Below are 20,437 nucleotides of genomic sequence, written 5' to 3' on the forward strand. Positions count from 1 at the left end.
CTGAAAGTGCTCACATGACTTCATCTTCTCAGTATAAAAAAAAGCGTGATACTACTACGGTTACGGGTGTGCCTTCTCAGCATAAAAGGTTAAGAAACAAGATCAAGTGTCAACTTGTTTCTTCTATAAGAAGGTGGGACACATAAAGAAGGATCGTACCAAATATGCCACTTGGCGTGTAAAGAAGGGTATAATTCTTACTTTCGTTTGTTCTGAGGCTAGTTTAAGTTATGCACCTGTTGATACTTGGTGGGTAGATTCTGCTACTACTACTCATGTAAGTGTTACTATGCAGGGATTGCGTGTGGAGCCGACCGCCAAGTGATGCTAAAAGATACATTTATGTGGCAGATGATAATATAGTTGCAGTCAAAGTTATAGGAACCTTTAGATTATGTTCCACGAGTGGATTTTACTTAGATTTATTAGAGACATTTTATGTACCATCATTTAGACAGAATTTAGTTTCTATTTTTTGTTTGGACAAATCAGGTTATTTTTGTTCGTTCGGAAACAATAAAGTCAATCTCTTTTATAAGTCAAATAATATTTGCTCTGGTCATTTGGTGGATAATCTATATAGGCTTGATTTGAATTCCTATAATAATAAAATACTGCAAACAAGTACAAAACAAAAACTAAATGAGAATTCGGCATCATTATGGCACAAACGTCTAGGTCACATCTTTAAACAGAGAATTCAAAGGCTCATGTCGGATGGAATTCTTGGACCCCTAAATTTGGCAGGCTTTGAAGTCTGCATTGAGTGCATAAAGGGAAAAAGGACAAACGAAAGAAAATTAAGTGCCAAGAGAGCTAAAGATGTCTTAGAATTGATACATACCGATATATGTGGCCCATTCCCTACTATCTCTTGGAATGGACAATGGTACTTTATTATGTTCATAGATGATTACTCTCGTTATAGGTATCTATATTTAATTCATGAAAAGTCCCAAGCCTTGGATGTTTTTAAATCTTTCAAAAATGAAGTTAAACTTCAACTTGGAAAGAAAATTAAAGCTGTCAAATCTGATCGTGGTGGTGAATACTACGGAAGATATGACGGTTCAGGTGAGCAACGTCCTAGACCTTTTGCTCTTTTCCTAGAGAAGTGTGGTATTGTTCCGCAATACACCATGCTAGGCAAACCTAGTATGAATGGTGTTGCAGAGCGAAGGAACCAAACTCTTAAGGACATGGTGAGAAGTATGATTAGTCATTTTTCCTTATCTGAATTACTCTGGGGATAAGTCTTAAGGACCGCAGTGTACATCCTTAATAGGGTGCCAAGCAAAGCAGTTAACAAAATCCCTTATGAAATTTGGACTGGGAAAAAACCCAGTATAAAGTATTTGCACATTTGGGGATGTCCAACTGAGACACAACCATATAGGCCGCATGAAAGAAAATTGGACTCAAGAACCATTAGTTGCTACTTTGTTGGTTATGCTGAGGGTTTATGGGGGTACAAGTTTTACAATCCTGCATCAAGGTCTATTTTTGAAACAAAAAATGTGAGATTTCTTGAGGATGTTGAGTTTAGAGGGGAAGAAAATATTAGGAATGTTGTTTTTTTATAAGGATTCTGTAACTGATAATGATATGGTCTTTGTACCTATTATTGTTCAAGATACAGTTATAGTACAAGAGCACAATAAGAATCCTATTATAGATTCAGTTACAGTACAAGAGAACAATGAGAATATCATTGTTGCTCAAGATATTGCTACAGTACAAGAAAATAATGAGAATCCTCCTCAATCCCAATCCATACAACAAGCTCAACAACCCCATGAAGTGTCATTAAAGAGATCCAACAGAGAAAGAAAAAAATCTATCTATGGTTTCAAACAAGTTTCCTATCAATGGTATCACAAGTTTCATCAAGTCATTACCTCATATAGTTTTGAGGTAAATATCATAGATGAGTGTGTATACTGCAAGTTTAGTGGGAGTAAATACATCTTTTTGGTCTTATATGTTGATGACATTCTACTTGTTAGTATCGATATAGGCTTGTTGCATGAAACTAAGAAATTTCTATCAAACAAATTTGAAATAAAAGATCTTAGTAATGCCTCTTTTGTATTAGGAATCGAGATACTAAGAGATCGCTCTCAAGGTATTCTTGGATTATCACAAAAGAACTATATCGAAAAGATTTTAAGTAGATATACCATGAAAAGTTGTAGACTAATGGACACACCCATAGCTAAAGAAAACAAGTTTAGACTCAAGCAATGCCCAAAAAAATGATCTTGAGAAGACAGCAATGCATGATAAACCTTATGCATAAGGATTAGGGAGCCTAATGTATGCTCAAGTCTGCGCACATCCCGATATATCATTTATAGTGGGAGTGTTGGGTAGATACTTGAGCAATCCGGACATGGATCATTGGATAGCTGTTAAAACGCATAATGCATTATCTGAAGAAAACAAATGATTAGATGCTTATTTATCGGAGATAAAAAAATTTGGAGATTATTGGGTACTCTGATTCCGATTTCACGGCATATGGTTGCAAAACTTTGTCACTGAGTTTCATATAGTAGATGATATTGAAAGGCCAATAAAGATATTTTGTGACAATAAGTCAACATTACTATACTCTAACAATAATAAGGTAGCATTTGTTTTCGGAGGCAGGACACAGAGACATGGACAACACATGTTTAAAAAGTGTTTGGTAGCAAAGACATGGACACTGAACATATTATCTCTGAGATAGTTTTTTATACTTTTGTGTCCACTCTTTTACGAAGGACAATGATGGACACAGGATTTGGAAGGGTGGACATGGACCTTTTTTATAAATTTTGTTTTCTTTTTTATCCATAGATATTTTTTATTATTCCACTATTACCCCCTTTTTATTTTTCCTATTGCATTGTTCTCAGAGAGGTACTTTCTTCTTTCTTCTCTTTCTCTATCTCTTTCTTTTTCAGGTACTTTCTCTTTTTTTGTAGAATTTTGTATTGGAGTGGATAATTCTATCCTTCTTATCGTTTTTACTTCAATACAATTTTAACCTTGTATTATATTATTTGATTTGTAATAAAATAATTAATCTTAAAACTTTTAAAAAATAAATATTATCAAAAGTAAAATTGATCTTTTAAAATACTAAAAAAAAATTATAAGTTGTAATTGATTTTATATAATTTACAAAAAAATATTTTTTAAATAACAAAATTAGTTTTCTAAATAAGAGTATATTTTTATGTGCAAAAACTAATTTTTTTCATGTAAAAACGGATTCTTTTTTAAATTAGCTTATTAACCTAAACAAAATTTTTTATTAATCAAACTCAAATTTATTTTTTTGTTAATCTTAACTATATGTATTCCTAGATATTAATAATAAATTTAAAAATAAAATAATTATATTTATAAATTTTATTTTAATATAAATACTATTATATATATATTTTTTTTTTATTAAAATTTTTGGCATCTTCAAACATTTTTTTCAAGTTTTGTCTGTATTCATACGTACTCTCATTCTTTATTAAATTAGTTTGTACTTGATGTAGAAAATTTGGAATCACATGGCTATTTTAGTCATTTTATATAATATTTTAGTCTTGTCCATGTGTATCCAAACATAATACTAGATATTACATTAGTGTCTTGTATATCATATCCAAACACAATGCATAAAGAATAATTTTTAGTGTCTCCATCATATTGTCTCTGTCTCAGTGTCATGTTCTGTCCTGTCTCCAAAAACAAACGCAGCCTAAGAGCTTGACAAAATTGAAGATATAGACATCAAGTTCTTAGTTGTCAAGGAAAAAGGTTAAGAAAAACAGATTTTCATAGAACATATAGGAACAGAGTATATGTTAGCAAACACATTAACCAAGAGATTGATCCCTAAAGTCTTTTATGAGCACACTACTCGGATGGGTGTCAATATTTGTGATGCCTTGATTTAATGGGAGTTTATTTTATGGTATATCTCCTATGATAGATATTGAATTATTTTCTGCAAAATTAAGTTAATGGTTTATTTCATGTTATGTGAAATATTCATTTTATAATATTTGTTTTGTGTTTGATCTCAAAAAAGTTTTAAAGTTGGACTAGTTAGAAATAGACATACATGAGATCACTTGGCATGTAATTTTATTACTCATCCAAATTTGATCTATGTTGTTAAATACATTATTATGGTGATCATCGTGGTTTAGTCGTGACATTAATGTGATAAAAGCTGCGATAATTTCATATCTAATGTATGAGACAGACCAGATTATTAAAGTAATAAGAGAAATAGCATTCAGATGCGCGCATAAAGTTTATAAGATGCGATTATGTCAAGAATATATATATTAATCATAATCACAAATTATGCTATTTCAAATTAAATGACTTATATAATGATGATTTTATTTATTGTTATAAATGCTAAATTGAATAAATCATAATTACTTTTGATTTGGAATTAAATGAGAATAAAACCAGATATTATCTTTTGGATTTTAGATATATTATCTTTTAGACTTTAGATACTATTTTATTTGGGTTTTAGGGTTTAATGGATGCCATGCTCAAATATAAATAGTGACTTCAGTGTTTCGCTCCCCAACATACAAAAGCCGTCTTTGTTGCTCTTTTCCCATCAGAAGAGTCACAATTCAGCCATATTAGGGATACAGAAGACTTTGGTTGAGAAAGATCGACAGAACCACAAGATTGAGACAATCATTCCATCGATCTCTAATTCCTGATTTCTATGAGTAAAGGTACACTTTCGCATTATAATATTTTTGGTGATTCAATAATATGGATGATCTAAATTAATAAAATAATTTATTCCAACACAATGGCCATAAAACTTGCTGCCACAAGAAATCGTTCCAATGCAACACGTATTTCGATGATGCCGACAATTAAAAAAATGAAAAAGAGGCAGTCCAAAATGGTGGTGATGGCAGAAAGGAGCATAACTATGTGAAGCACCTTAAGGTTAATGAACGCATGACAAGCATAACTGATGACCTCTCCATTTTTATAAGCCTGAGGGCAAGTTTGAGACCTGTGTTAGCAGCAACAAAAACAAAAGGAAACCGAAGGAGACCACCTCAAAGAAAAGAATCACTTTGACTATGCCAACCTCCATCTCACACGCAAAGCAGGGCTCCAAGTTGTGCTACCGTAGTGTGGTAAAGTCGAGGTCAATAAGCCTACCACAGTCAAGAATGAGTTAACGTCAATAAAATTGTCCATTGTCATCTCGTGCATTCTCTTCATTTGTGGTTTGTATGTAGGGATGACAATTCGGACTGACCTGTGTCAACCTGTCTTACCCTAACTGAATAGCACGAGTTTTTCAATGCTTGATTGGGTATGTGGGATAAATTTGGGTAAGACTAGCTTATTCCTGTTTGGGTATAAGGTGAATATGAGTAATAATCATTTTAGTATGAGAGTAAATATAGGGAGTCACTTAGATAAAGATGTTAAAAATATTTTTTTAAAGATGTTTTTTTTAATTAGACACCGGATAAATCAGTTTAGCTAAAAAATTAATAAATTAAATTTTGAACCGGTATAAATTAATATTTTTTATAAAAAATGATTATAATATTCTTATAATAAAAAATAACTAAAATATTCATATTTTAAATATATATTAATTTTAAAAATTCTAAATCTTAATCGTATGACGACAGAGAATAAAAATGCTAAAATTTAGGATTCTCAAAATTAATAATATAATAAGAGTATTTTAGTCATTTTCTATAACAAGAGTATTGTAGTCATTTTTTATAAAAAATAATATTAATTTAGATCGATTCAAAATTTGATTTACCAGTTTTTAGTTAAATTAATTTGTTTGACTTAATTTTGACAAAAATAATACAATTTAATCGATTTTATGTGTTAAATTTTAATTATTAAAAGATATCTTAAAAAAAAATTTTTAAACGTTTTTATTGGAGTGACTCACTCAATAGATAATAGAACCGAGAATAAGACAATGCGTGGATATTTAGAACGGAATTTGTGTATTTAATTACCCCTCCTGCCTTGCCTCATCATTATCATCTCTATGACTCTATCCAACTCTAAAGAGGAATAACTTATAGCAAACTGATTTTCTTATTCCGAAAAAATATAAATATAAGTGATTAACCCTTTTATATATTTATTTTACATTTAAATCGGTATTAATTAATTTTCTATATTTTTATTAAAATTGTTGGCTTCTAGCTAGTATTTTTGTTTAGAAGGTGTTCCTGTATGAAAATCGACTCCGAAGTATAGCACGTTCTGGTAATGCACAGACTGGCTTCCTTTGGAGTGATGGATGTGGAACGTCATCTTCTTCCTGAGGGGCGGCGTTGGGTACCTAAAAAGGGACTCCAACGCTCAAGTCAGTGTAAGTATGAGAGAGTTCAGGGGGAAAAACTAGAGTGAATAGCGTACCTACAACTTGAGTGTGTAATTTGTATATATTGGGGTTTGTTGAGGGTGGTTACGCGGATTTGTTGGACTGGGTGGAGTCTCTATCTGTTGCATGCTTTATTTGTTGGACTTGAGTTAAGGAGAGATTTGGGGAGGGTTTATGCGTTAGTTCAGTTCCGAGTTTGTTGTTGTTTGTTTTGCTTTATTCTAACGGATCATAGCCCCCAAGGTTGACCTGTTTCTTGATCTTATGAACAGGTTAAGCTTATACTTGTGGGTTATAACTCGGAACTGAATTTCGCGGGAATTTTGGTTTTTGTGACGAGCTATAACTCGGAGCCCCAAGCTTAACTTGTTCACTGCCTCTGTTTGAAGTTGTTTTGATTTGAATTTTCGCGCGGAGTGCGTTGTAGGAGAGAGAGTGATATTTTGGAAAGGAAAACTGTATTTAATGCACTTTGGGTTTTGGAAAGGGTGTTAAGATCAGGCCGTTGATTGAATTTGATACTCTGCACGTTGGACGGCTAGGGTTTGTCCTGGGAGGTTAACACTTGTGGTAGGGATAGTGGGTTAACTGTTTGGTTTTTTATCCATTTGCATGAGGTTTTTCGCTTTTTCTTCTCTCTTATTCGCGGAAGATGAGCAAAGGTTAGTTGTGCTTTTCCCTTATTTGTTTTGTCTTGTCGCTTTGCTTTGTCTTCTCTTCTATATTGTTGTTCGAAAATGGAAAAAAGGGAAGAAGGTAGAGATAGGGTCAGTGGTGAAGGCAGAGGTGAAACTTGTTGAAGACGTGTGGGTTTGGGATCCAGTTAATCCTTTTTCATGGGTTGCTGAATCGGTGAAGGGTTACGCTTCTGTATTTGATGATGAACTTAGTGTTGCTCAATTAGGTTCCGTTTCTTCATGGGTTAGAGAGGGTAGTGGTGTGAAGCTTAGGTTTCTTTCGTGTACTGCTGGTGATCGTGTTTTCCATTGTGGAGAGGGATTTGAGTTCTTTTTCATTTATAGTTGTATTTTTGTTGACTTGGGTGTTAAATTTCTTTTTTCCGAGTTTGAGTGTGGTGTGTTGATGCAATTGAAATGTGCCCCGTCACAGTTACATCCTAATTCTTGGGCGTTCGTTAGGGCTTTCCAGATTTTGATGAGTTGTTTGGAGGTTGAACCGTCGTTGGAGGTTTTCTTTGCTTTGTTTCAGTGTAAGGGGGTTAGACGGGGGTGTTTGTTGAATTTAGCTAGTGCTCCTGGTCGCACTATCTTTAGTTTGTATAGGTCCTCATATAAGGGTTTCAAGTCAATATTTTTGAAGGTAGGTGTTGTAGAAAGTGAGTATCTGTGGTTTGTTGACGAGTGTCTTTTGGATAGGTTTCCTCTGTTCTGGGTTCCGAGGCCCAGGCAAATACTTGGTATGGACAATATGGAGTATAGGAATGAAATGCTGGTGGAGTTTCTGGTGAATCATATCTCATCATCCAGCTTGCTGTCTGTTGTTGAGCTTCTTGACTTAGAGGGTGATAACGATGCCCTTGTTGGATATATAGGTAACTGCTTTTGATCGTTTTGTGTGTTGTTTATTGGTTTTGGATAATGACGTATTCTCCTTGTGTTTTGTAGTTGAGAAAGCTCCAAAGGTGACCTCGTCCAGTTTGCGAGCATTCTTCCGAACGAAGAATGTTGAAAAGCAAGGCTCGACTAGTCAAGCTATGGCTAAGAAAGGTGCTGAGGTCGATCAACCTTCCCCCAAGAAGGTTAACTTTAAAAGGAAAAGAGGGGAGGTAAAGAAAAGTAAGAATGCGGCCGAGAAGGGATTAGAGTGCGAGGTTAACCTGGACCAGGTGAAGAAATTCACAGAGAACCAGAAAGTGTTGCATAGCTATAGGGGTGATGATGATTTGACATCCCTATGGAGCGAGCATTTTCCTTTCACCGTGATGGCGGACGAGTATGTACAGAATCCTTCCGATGTTAAGCTTATTCACGAAGTGGGTGAAGTTGGGATTGCCTAGTATTTGCAGGTATAATTGATAGTCTTTCTTTGTGTGTTATATTTGTTTTGCTGGTATTTATTTTTCTGTTTTTCTTTAGGTTATTGGGGCACGCTTGATGTGTGTTGGTCGGACTGAGGAGTTGAAGTGCTCCAGGGCTGTCTTTGATAAAGCGGCGATGGATCAACTTATGCGCGAGAATGTGGAGAAGAGTGGTAAGCTCCGAGATGCATTAGATTTGGTGGACCAGTTAGGAGAAAAACTTAAAGAGGCTGAGACGTCATTGAAGAAGTCTGGTGAGGAAAAGGCTGTTCTTGAAGCTAGGATCATTGAGCTTGGGATTGAAAAGAAGCAGGCTGAGGATGATAAGGAAAATCATGGTCTAGAAATGTTTGCAGCTGGGTTTGATAGGGCTGTTGAGCAGGCGAAGTTCTTGTTGCCCGATGGTGATCTGTCGAAAATGGACCCCTGTAAGATCATTGTTGGAGGTGAATTGGTTGAGGATGGTGACGAGGTCGAGGGTCAAGGGGAGAATCCTGCTTCATAGAAAAAAGTTTGACTTGTATATGTTTAGCTTTTGTATCAGGTCAGTGTTGCCTTTTTGAAGGCCGACTTTGTTTTTTTTTTTTGAATGTGTTGATTGAAAATTGTTTCCTCAAGTAGAGGTTTGGATATTGTTCTTTTTGTATGTCTTGAGTAAGTATTTTGCTTATTATTTGCGAAGTTGTGTAGAGTTTAAGATACACCGTGTTTATTGTTTTTATGAATCGAATTGTAGGGTTGTTGAACGACGACACTTCGTATTTATTTCTGATAAGGTTTGCCTGGATACTGAAAAGGGTGATGTTTGTCTTGTTAGGTTTTGGATGAAGTAGTGTAAATAGAGATAGATCCATAGTATTAGTTTGTTTGGAAAATGCGGGGTGGTGTGCCTCATTAAAACCTCTCCAGCAAAACCCTCCTTAGGGAAAAAACTGGTAGTAAGAAAAAGAGTGCATCACCGTGTCCGACTTATACATTAGCTGAAGTATAACTTCAGGGATGAGATGTTCCATGTATTTGGTAGGATGGTTCCGTCGAGTTTTTGTATCTTGTAAGCCCCCTTGCCGACGACTTTCTATACTTTGAATGGTCCTTCCCAATTGGCACTTAATTTGCCATGTCCGTGCGGCTTTCGTATGTCTTCGACCTTTCTGAGTATGAGGTCGCCTTCTGAAAATGTCCTTGGTTTGATTTTCTTGTTGTATTTCCGAGCTATAGCCCATTTTGTTGCTAGCTGTTGTAGTGTGGATTTGTTATGGTCTTCCTGCATTAGGTCAAGCTCGGTTTTCCTTCTTTCTATGTTGTCAGCTTCGTTTGTGTTTGCGGTTCTGTTACTTTGTAGGGATACTTCGATTGGTATCATGGCGTCGCTCCCGTACACTAATATGAACGGGGTTTCTTTTGTTGAAGACTGTTCTGTGGTGTTGTAGCTCCAAATCACTTCCGGGATGAGCTCGGCCCATTCGCCTTTTGAGTCTTCCAGTTTTTTTGTAAGGCCCTGCAAAATTATCTTATTGGCGGCCTCTGCCAGACCGTTAGTTTGTGGATGTTCAACTGAGGTAAATTGTTGGTTTATTTTGAAATTTTGTAAAAAGTTTGTGAATCGTTGATCTATAAATTATCTTCCATTATCAGTGATGATGGATTGAGGTATACCAAAACGACACAGTATGTTTTTCCGTACGAAAGAAATCATTTTTTCAGAAGTGATTTTTGCTAATGGTATAGCCTCTATCCATTTGGTAAAGTAATCTATAGCAACGATTAAAAATTTGACCTGGCCTGGAGCTGGAGGGAATGGTCCGAGGATGTCCAGCCCCCCTTGTTGAACAGCCAGCATACCTCAGAAGTGTGTAACTGCTCGGCTGGGTTGTGAATGACTGGCGCATGGCGTTGGCATTGATCACAGTGGGTCACTTTGCGCATGCAATCTTGCTTTAACATCGGCCAATAATAACCGGCTCGGAGAATCTTGGCGGCTATGCTTCGGCCGCCAATGTGGGTGCCACAGACTCCTTCGTGGACCTCGTCCATGGCCAAGTTTGCTTCGACTGTACTTAAGCATCATAGGAGGGGTCTCATGAACCCTCTCTTGTATAGCTCGGTCCCTGCTATGGTGTAAAAGCTCGTCTGTCTTTTGAATTTCTTTGCGTCTTGAATGTTGTCGGGCATTGTTTCTGTTTTCAGGTAATTTATTATTGGTGATCTCCAGTCGTCTTCCTGTGAAACACTTGCAATTGTTAGGGTGACGCTGGGTTCATCCAGGGTTAGTTGTGACAACATGGGGCTGTTGTATTGCCTTCTTGTTGTTGCCAATTTGGAGAGGAGATCTGCTCTGTCATTTTGTTCCCTTGGTATATGAAGAATATTGAATTTTTCGAAGTTTCTGATAAGGTTGTTAACCATTGCATTGTATTTTTCAAGGAGGGGATCTCTTACCTGAAACTTACCTATTACTTGTTGCACCACCAAGAGTCAGTCGCATTTGATGTTTATTTGTGTTATTCTCATGGTTTGTGCGAGGCGTAGTCCTGCTATTAAAGCTTCATATTTTGCCTGGTTGTTACTTGCGTGGAAAGTAAAATGTAGTGATTGTTCGAGTTGTATTCCTTGGCCGCTTTCTAGGAGTATTCCTGCGCCGGAGCCTTTGCTGTTTGAGGCTCCGTCAACGTATAGCGTCCATGGGTCTTCTTTAGGAGCTCGGTCTTCTTGTGTCAGTTTGGCGACGAAGTCGGCTAACATTTGTGATTTGATGGCGCCTCTGGATTGGTATTGGATGTCGTATTCTGATAGTTCAATGGACCACTTGATTAATCGACCTGCCAGCTTGGGCTTCGTCAGTACCTGCCTTAAGGGTTGTTCTGTCCTAATTATAATGGTGTGGCTTTGAAAGTAGTGCCGTAGCCGTCTGGCTGTCACGACAGGAGCGAAGGCTAATTTCTCCAGCTTTGGGTAGCGGGCCTCGGCACCTTGAAGTGTTTTGCTGACGAAGTATACCGGGTGTTGTTGTTTGTCTGTTTCTGTCACTAGTACTGAACTGATAGCATGTTTAGTGATTGATAAATACAAATATAACGGTTTACCTGTTTCTGGTGTTCGGAGGATCGGAGGAGTTGTGAGTAGGGTTTTGAGCTCTGTGAATGCTGTTTCACATTCTTCGGACCAGTGAAATTGTTCCTGTTTTCTCAGTTTTTTGAAGAAGTGATGCGATCGTTGCGCTATACAGGGTAGGAACCTTGCTAGTGCCGCAAGTCGGCCGGTTAGCTATTGTACTTCCTTGATTGTCCTCGGACTTCGCATGTTGAGGATGGCTTGACATTTTTCTGGGTTCGCCTCAATACCTCGGTGTGTGAGCATAAAGCCGAGGAATTTCCCGCTTTGTACTCCGAAAGCGCATTTTTCCGGGTTGAGCTTCATATTGTACTTTCGGAGTTGCTGGAAAATCTCTGTTAAGTCTTCGACATGGTTTGATGTTCGTGTTGACTTTGCTACCATATCGTCGACATAAACCTCTATGTTGCGCCCGATTTGTTTTGAGAAGATATTGTCCATGAGGCGTTGGTAAGTGGCGCCTGCATTTTTGAGTCCGAATGGCATGACTTTGTAACAAAAGTTACCATTATCGGTGATAAAGGCAGTCTTATCTTGGTCTCCCTCATGCATTAGGATTTGGTTGTAACTCGAGTAGGCGTCCATGAAGCTTAAGCATTGGAAACCAGAGGAGTTGTCAACGAGTTTGTCGATGCACGGGAGGGGGTATGCATCCTTTGGGCAAGCTTTGTTGAGGTCTGTGTATTCGACATACATCCTCCATTTGCCATTATTCTTTTTAACCATCACGACATTGGCCAACCATGTTGAGTACCTGAGTTCCTTGATGAACCCGGCGGATAGTAACTTCTGGGTCTCTTCCAAGGAGGCTGTCTTTTTGTCGGTTCCTAAGTGTCTCTTCTTCTGGGCTATAGGCCGGATTGACGGGTCGATCGCCAGTTTGTGGCAGATAACATTTGGGTCTATCCCAGGCATATCTGCTAGAGTCCAGGCGAATAGATCGACGTTTTGTTTTAATAGCTCCACCAGTTGAGTTCGTTCCGCTTCTTTTAGTGCGTTTCCGAGGTATGTATATCTACCTTTGTTGTTTAACAACTGCACCTTGGTGAGGTCGTCAAGGGGCATAGGCTGTTCCTAGTTATTTGTTCTTGGGTCTAAGACTGCCAGAGGAGGTAACTGATCCGAGTTATACACTGCTTGGACGTATTGCTGGTCGAGGTGTTTTGGTTGTTCGTTTTTTAAACTGGCGTTATAGCATTGGCTGGCCTCCTTCTGGTCTCTATGGATTGTCACTACTTTGTTGTCCTGTGAAATAAACTTGACACACAAATATACAGTGGAAACAACAGCCTTGAATGCGTTCAACGATGGTCTGCCTAAAATAATGTTATAGGGACTTTTGCAATCCACTACCAAGTATTGTATTTCTAAAGTTTTGCTGTTGGGATAATCCCCAAAAGTAGTTTTTAACCAAATGTAACCTCGGATAGAGACCCGCTCACCTGAGAAACCCACCAATTCTCCGGATGACGGTTGCAGGAGTTTGTCACTGAGGTTCATCTTTTGGAACGTTGAGTAGAACAATACGTCGGCGCTGCTCCCCGGATCCATGAGGATCTTTTTTACCAGGGGCTCTCCGACTTGTGCGGTGATGACTACGGGGTCGTCTAGGTTTCGGTCAGCAGCCTTGTAATCCTCGGGGTTGAATGATATTCCAGGCTTGTCCGAGTTAGTTGGCCGAGGTATTGTTGATTCTGTCATGGTCATCATGGCTCGGTATGACCTTTTTCGTGCCGAGTTCGTGCATCCTCCACCTGCAAAACCACCAGAAATACAATTTATTATTCGGTGGGGTAGATTGTTGTCATTGTCTACCTTTCGCCCCTTGTCTCGGGGGTCGTCGATCGTTTTTTGTTGGTGGTTGAGGTCTTCAGTGTTTTTCCTTCGACTTCGTGTGTCGATGTATTTGTCTAGCAATCCTTGGCGTGCTAATTTTTTGAGTACGTCTTTTGCTATCACGCAATCGTCTGTTGTATGGCCGTACTTTTGATGGAAAGCACAGTATTTGGATTTGTCCACGTGCCTCTGGTCCTGGTAGGTACCGGCTCTGCTTGGGGGTTTGATGAGTTTAGAGTGTAGTATATCTTTTACTATGTTTTCTCTTTTTGTGTTAAAAGGAGTGTATGTGTCAAACTTAGGTGTTAGTCTGAACGGCCTTTGGTCTGTCCTGCTGATTGGATGCCTGCTTCGTCTGTCTTCTTCTCTGTTTGGGGTGGGTTTTTCCGCCCTCCTGAGTGCTCGGAATTTTTCCACCTCGATTTGGGTTGTTGCCTTTTCTCGGAACTCGGCCAGGGTTTTGGGCATTGCTATGACGATGGACTCTTGGAATTTCCCAGGACGGAGGCCACTCTTGAGAGCGTGGAGATGGACTTCGGGATTCACGTTGGGTATCTCATTAGTTGCTTCCGCGAATCTGGTCATGTAGTCCTTCAGGCTTTCATTTGGTCCCTGTTTGATTGTGCTCAGGTAGTCTGAGTTGTGGACATAGATTTTTGAGGCAGCGAAGTGGTTGATGAACTGGTCGGCTAACTCGTCAAAACTTGAAATGGAGCTTTCAGGTAAGTTGGAAAACCAGATGAGTGCGGCTCCGTCTAAGAAGGTTGGAAAGGTTCGGCATAGGATGGGGTCGGATTCTTTATTCATGAACATCATGGTATAAAATTTGGTTACATGGACATTTGGGTCTCCTATTCCCTGGTAAGGTTTTAGGGTTGATGGTAGGGTGAGGTTCTCGGGCATTTTGAAATTCATAACTGATTTTGTGAAGGGGTTGGTTCTTTTGACTATGGTCATTGTTGTTTTGGGAGTGGTTTGCTTGGTTTCGGAGGAGTGCTCGTCATTGTCCTCCTTCTGTTCGGCATTTTTGTGTTTGCCCTTTGCACGATCGTGCTCCATCTACCGCAGGAGCTCGGTCATTCTTTGATTCTCGGCCATGAGGGCCTCATTGATTGCTAACATCTCCTGCGGGTTGGTGTCGGAGGGAGCGTGGCTTTGTTCGTCTGCCATCGTTTGTGTCCTGCAAGACAGAGGAGATAAAAGATACACAGAGCAAAGAGAAAATGGGGTTAAGTAAAGCGGGCCCCACGGTGGGCGCCAAATGCTCCTGTATGAAAATCGACTCCGAAGTATAGCACGTTCTGGTAATGCTCAAACTGGCTTCCTTTGGAGTGATGGATGTGGAACGTCGTCTTCTTCCTGAGGGGCGGCGTTGGGTACTTGAAAAGGGATTCCAACGCTCAAGTCAGTGTAAGTATGAGAGAGTTCAGGGGGAAAAACTAGAGTGAATAGCGTACCTATAACTTGAGTGTGTAATTTGTATATATTGGGGTTTGTTGAGGGTGGTTACGCGGATTTGTTGGACTGGGTGGAGTCTCTATCTGTTGCATGCTTTATTTGTTGGACTTGAGTTAAGAAGAGATTTGGGGAGGGTTTATGCGTTAGTTCAGTTCCAAGTTTGTTGTTGTTTGTTTTGCTTTATTCTAACGGATCAGAAGGTATTGTTAATCAAATAGGGATACCTTCATAAATTTCAAATTAGAGTTAAGTATAATAAAAAGAAAAGATGACAAGGGAAAGAAGTTCTTATTATTCGCTGAACCCATGCTTTAACCTCAAAATCATTTTTTCCATATCTGTCCACTTATATGTCTGTCACAGCATTTTATCTTCTCTCTCAATATATTAAATGTAAAAACGAAGCAGACTAATTTTAATTTTAACAATATGTAAAAGAAACAGAGCGATGATCGACGAATAATAAAATTAAAGAGACAAGCTCAAGAAAAATTAACTCTTGAAAATGTACAATTCGTACATAAACTTTACGCATTATTCTCATCTGTTTTCGTTACATTAGTGAACAGAAAAATGGACATTAACCTAAACACTGTATATGTTTATACCCTTCAACGCAAAGAATTCTATTAAACATATAAACATTTCTAATTTGGAACTAATTAAAGGGGGAGTTTCATTCGAATTTCATACCACCCTCTCTTGCACAAACCAATGAACTTCCATCCAGCCTTAGCAAAATTAAATCCAGCTTGATGAACTTGCTTTAAATCTCCTAGAAGAGATTGTTTTGATGACTCTTTATCCATATCCAACAAAGTAAAGGTGTTACACTAGCAATTGAAGAGAGAATGTTAGCTTCTAATTAATTAATTACATTCACATTGTTTGTTGCTTTAATTTGATTTAGGATCACTTTTATATTGCAAGCTGAGGTTGTTGTTGTGAACTGGCTAATGGTAATACTAAAATTAAAGTAGCATACTTTTTGTACTGTCTTTCTCCATTGTTATTCACTAGTTTCACAATCGTTTTAACCGTGGTAACTGTGTAAAGTTAATTATGGAAATCTTTTTCGGCCGCGTTATAGTAATTATATACTTTATAGTAGTGTGTTATAGTTTTGCCTTTTTGGTTTGATGTAGTGTATTAACAAATTCTTCTATTTTTAGCTAGAATGAGAAAAAAAAATCGGTTATAGTATTCTAGAGTGTTGGTAAGATATACTTGGAGCTTCATTACCCAATAATAACAATAACAATATTTAAATGAAATATATATCTATTTTGTCTTTTATATTTTTTTCGCAATCTATATAATTTTATTCAGTTTGTTTTTAGTCCTAATTCATCATCTTAATTATTATTTTAATATATAAAAAATAAAAAGTTTCAAATATATGTTATTTATTTGAAAACATTAAAATTTTAAAATTCAAAATTTTTTATTTAAAAATTAAAAAATAATTAGAAGGATAAATTTAAACTTTTAATCATTTTCAAATTTTTTTTAATACAGTTTTTGTTAAGTATAAGAGAAGCAAGCATGGATGCCTTGTTTGAGCCATTTATCCCAATTGATATCAATGCTTCTTGTCTGTATGCAGTAATTTATTGGCCAATAATAAACCTTTAAATAAAGCTTCGAATTGCAACGGACTAATTATTAGCATGCAGGTTGGGAGATATTATAAAAAAAAATAATGAATATTTAGATGAAGAGTGCTAAGGGGCAACAACTTTTGCAACTTTTATATTTTGTAACTATCAAATTAAAAATGGTGTGAAATTATATTCAATGGTGAGAAATTACTCACTTTTCTTTTGATAGTTAAGTGTTGGTCACAAAATACAAAAGTTACTAGCCCTTAGATTTTTTCTACATAGATTTGCAGTAAAGTTTTTTTATTAAAAAAACAAATAACCGAGTTGGGCCATATGTAGACATAGTTGGGCCTGAGGCCCAAAGAAAGGAAGTTGCATTCATACCTCACACTCTCATCACTGACGCCGTAGCAACGCATTCTGATTTCTGAGCCATGGCTGTCTCACTATGGAGAGCTCGCTTAGCTTCCTCTCTTGTCGCCAATCTCACCAACTCTCTTCGCCGTTTCTCTTCCGGTAATCCTTTCTTCCCTATAATTTCAACAAAATCACAACTTTGTCTTAGTATGATGCACGTTATTCAATAGAGTCAGTGAAATTTGAGATATTGGTGTTTCCTTTCAATTTTTTTATTTTATTTTATAAGATTTGATTTATTTTTTCAGCCTTGTAGAAATAAAAGCATATTCATATCCATGTATTTAGGATTAATTGTGTTAAGTAACATTCGTTAATTTTGGGTAAACATTATGAATCTGATGTTATAAGCATTTTTAACTATCTTGAAAGAAAGAACCGGTGATCTGGGGAAGATCTCTATGTTAACTTAAGATTAGGGTTTATGCCTTTATTCATGTTGACAAATCCAAGTATTTTTCAAGTGAGATGAATAATATTGTGCGAGTTGTTATTGTTATTGTTTAATCTGCACAACCAATTTTATCATAGCCAATATAAGATGAATGTAAAAGAGGTTATGGGATTCAGTTTCATACTTTCATCCTTATAATCAAGGTAGGCGAAGAAAGTGACCCAATTCACATTCTCTCTCTTCTGTTTATTACTTTTTATTTGAGAATTTCTTAGGTGTTCCGACATCAAATGAGAATTTTTGCTTTGTTTCATTTATGGTTTGACATCTCAACAATATTGGAAACCGAAAGAGAGAGGGTGTTATTGGTGTTTTTTTCTTAATTTTGAAAATTTAATTTTTAACAATAAAGATAACCTGTGTGTCACAGGATCAATAGAATAGAGCAAGAACTACATTTGCTTCTCTTGGAGGATCTAAGAATTTCTCATTTATATAAAAATATACAAATCAAGCTCCGGATATTTTGATAACGAGTATATAAGATTTTGTCTTTTCTTATGTTCATAAATCATGATATTTATGTGTTCCTGGAATAGATATTAAATATCTTCCAAAATCCTGCAAGTATTTTTGCTTGTGGCAGCAGTGAGTTGTATACATTTTGATACTCTTGTCCTACTGGAATGGAGACTCTAGTTTTTATGCTGTTGGCATATTTCTGTGATGTTTCATTGTTCCTCACTCTTCATGCATGTTGTTGCAGAAACAAATGCTCATAATGCTCGAGAGGCCATGATGAATCAGATGATGTATTCCGATATAAATTCTCGAATTGGGAGTTGTATGCCATTATCTTCTATGCGAATTGGAACTATCATTCACAATATTGAATTGAACCCGGGGCAAGGTGGCAAGCTGGTTAGAGCTGCTGGAACTTGTGCAAAAATCCTGAAAGAACCCACATCAAAATACTGTCTTATCCAGCTCCCCACGGGTGTTAAAAAAATGATTGATTCTCGTTGCAGGGCCACCGTTGGTACTGTCTCAAATCCAAGCCACGGAGATAAGAAGCTTAGGAAGGCTGGACAAAGCCGGTGGCTTGGCCGTAGACCAGTTGTTCGAGGAGTGGCCATGAATCCAGTAGACCATCCTCATGGTGGAGGAGAGGGTAAGAGCAAGAGTAGTGGTCGGTGGGGAAAAGGATCTCGAACTCCTTGGGGTAAGCCGACTAAGAGTGGATTCAAGACCGGGCCCCTGAAACGAAGGAAGTAGAATCCAATATTCACTATATATGCTTTTCATGCTTCAAATGTTAACTGCTTGTAATAATTGTAGTTATGGAAATTGTTGCTTCTGCTTAGGAGAAGTCTCTACTTCCTGGAATGAATAGGTTAAGCCAATTTTCGGATTCTTCGGGTGCCAGTTGTACAGATGTGGAAGTAAAATGATTTTGGAAATTTTCCATTTTTCTCAAGGGTTTGCACTTGCATTCATGTTAGCGATGGTCGCGAACACCAGCACTTGATAGCTTTTTGTACTGACTTATTTGAAAACATCCATTATTCTTGAGCTGAAGTTTGTAATACTTAATCTTGTGCTTTAATTAGTTTGAGATTCATTTTTTGCTTGCATGGTTAGTGACAGCCTGTGTTTATGTGACTATTATTTATTGATCAAGCATTCAGATGAAAAAAAAACGATTGACACACAGGGTGTGTTTTATTAAAAGGTTAAAAGTGCATAATCATGCCTAAAAGTTGGAAAAATATAGTTTAACCCTTGCGGATAGTTTATACTTTTAATGTTTTATTTTGTTTTAACTTTTTTTCATTTTTTGATAGAGATTAGTCAATTTTTTTCACTTTCATCATTATTTCTTTGTTATCATTCGATAGTATCTCGTCCAAGTTCTTGTCATTGTTATCGGGGTAAAACTTGTCTCTCAACAAATTTCCATTCGGCAAGTGTACCGAATTTGTCGTCAAGTAAAAACTCACAATAGAGTGAGGTCGAATCCCACAGAGATTGATTGATCAAACAACTTTAATTAGAGGAATGATCTAGTTGAGCGAATCCATGAATAGAGTTGATAATTGCAGAAATTAAAATGGCAGGAAAGTAAATGACTGAAAGTAAATAGCAGAATTGTAAATGGGAATGGGGGAATTGCTCATAAAAGTAAATTGCAGAAAATAAAGAGAATGGGTAAGATCAGAAATGGGGAGTTCATTGGGCTTAGGAGATGTTGCATTCTCCGGATCAATTTCATTTTCATCTCTTCCTCAATCAATGCACTCATTGATCTCCTTGGCAATCTTAAGTGATTGAATCACAATTTCTTGCAATTCAATCTCTCAAATCTTGATCAATAGCCAATTCCTTGGTCAATTGCTCATGAGAAGAGATGAAGTGTGGTCACTGATTATACCACATGCACTTCCCAAATCAAAATGCTTAGAGGGTTATAGTCACATACCCATCCACACTCAATTTGGTCCAGCATGAGAAAGCATTTCTAGCTAATCTCTTCATTCCTCTTTCAAGAATCCGAAGAGATCCATGTTTGAATAGCTTCTTTTCCAAGAACACTATCCAATTGGATGAAGATCGAAAGCTTTCAAGTAAAATCAAAAGGAAAGATAGAAGAAGAAGAAGAAAATTAGTATTGATCCATTAAATTACAACAGAGCTCCCTAACCCAATGAAAGGGGTTTAGTTGTTCATAACTCTAGAAATCAAAATCAAAGATGGAGAATACATGATAAAGCTAGAAGTGCAGAGAAAGTAAAAATACAAGAGTAGTTCTCTCTCCTAGCTCCTCCCAAAAAAGCTCCTCTCTATTTCAAAACTACTCCTATATATACTACTCTTCTCAACTTCTAGTTAGCTCTCCAAGTCTTGGGCCTTTGGATCTTTGAAGCAGTTCCTTTCTTCAATTGGGCTTGGCTTACTTGCAGAGAGAAAGTGTGAAGTGGGCAGAGACTTTAGCTCAAGACGTTAGGGGTGTTTAACAGTTAGTGAAAATACAAGTTCAAGAACGTTAGTGACACTTAACATTGTCACTAACGTTGCCATGCACCCCTTTGCCTCACGTTAAAGCCCACGTTAACTGGGTTAACGTGGCTTTTAACGTTGCCTTGTTAGCCTTCGAGAACGTTAGTGACACTCAA

General features: G+C 37.2%; 2 protein-coding genes across 2 annotated transcripts; one reads left to right on the plus strand and one right to left on the minus strand.

The window, feature by feature from the left end:
• Positions 1-12,629: 12,629 nt before the first annotated feature.
• LOC107484875 (uncharacterized) lies at positions 12,630-14,450 on the minus strand. The gene has a single exon (XM_016105422.1). The coding sequence runs from the start codon at positions 14,448-14,450 to the stop codon at positions 12,630-12,632; it is 1,821 nt and encodes a 606-aa protein (XP_015960908.1).
• Positions 14,451-16,843: 2,393 nt separating this feature from the next.
• On the plus strand, positions 16,844-18,904 carry LOC107484891 (60S ribosomal protein L2, mitochondrial). The gene is made up of 2 exons (XM_016105437.3): positions 16,844-16,969; positions 18,031-18,904. The coding sequence occupies exons 1-2, from the start codon at positions 16,888-16,890 to the stop codon at positions 18,537-18,539; spliced, it is 591 nt and encodes a 196-aa protein (XP_015960923.1). The 5' UTR covers positions 16,844-16,887; the 3' UTR covers positions 18,540-18,904.
• Positions 18,905-20,437: the final 1,533 nt, after the last annotated feature.

This window comes from Arachis duranensis, chromosome 4, assembly GCF_000817695.3.
Source record: "Arachis duranensis cultivar V14167 chromosome 4, aradu.V14167.gnm2.J7QH, whole genome shotgun sequence".
In the NCBI taxonomy this organism is placed as follows: Eukaryota; Viridiplantae; Streptophyta; class Magnoliopsida; order Fabales; family Fabaceae; genus Arachis; species Arachis duranensis.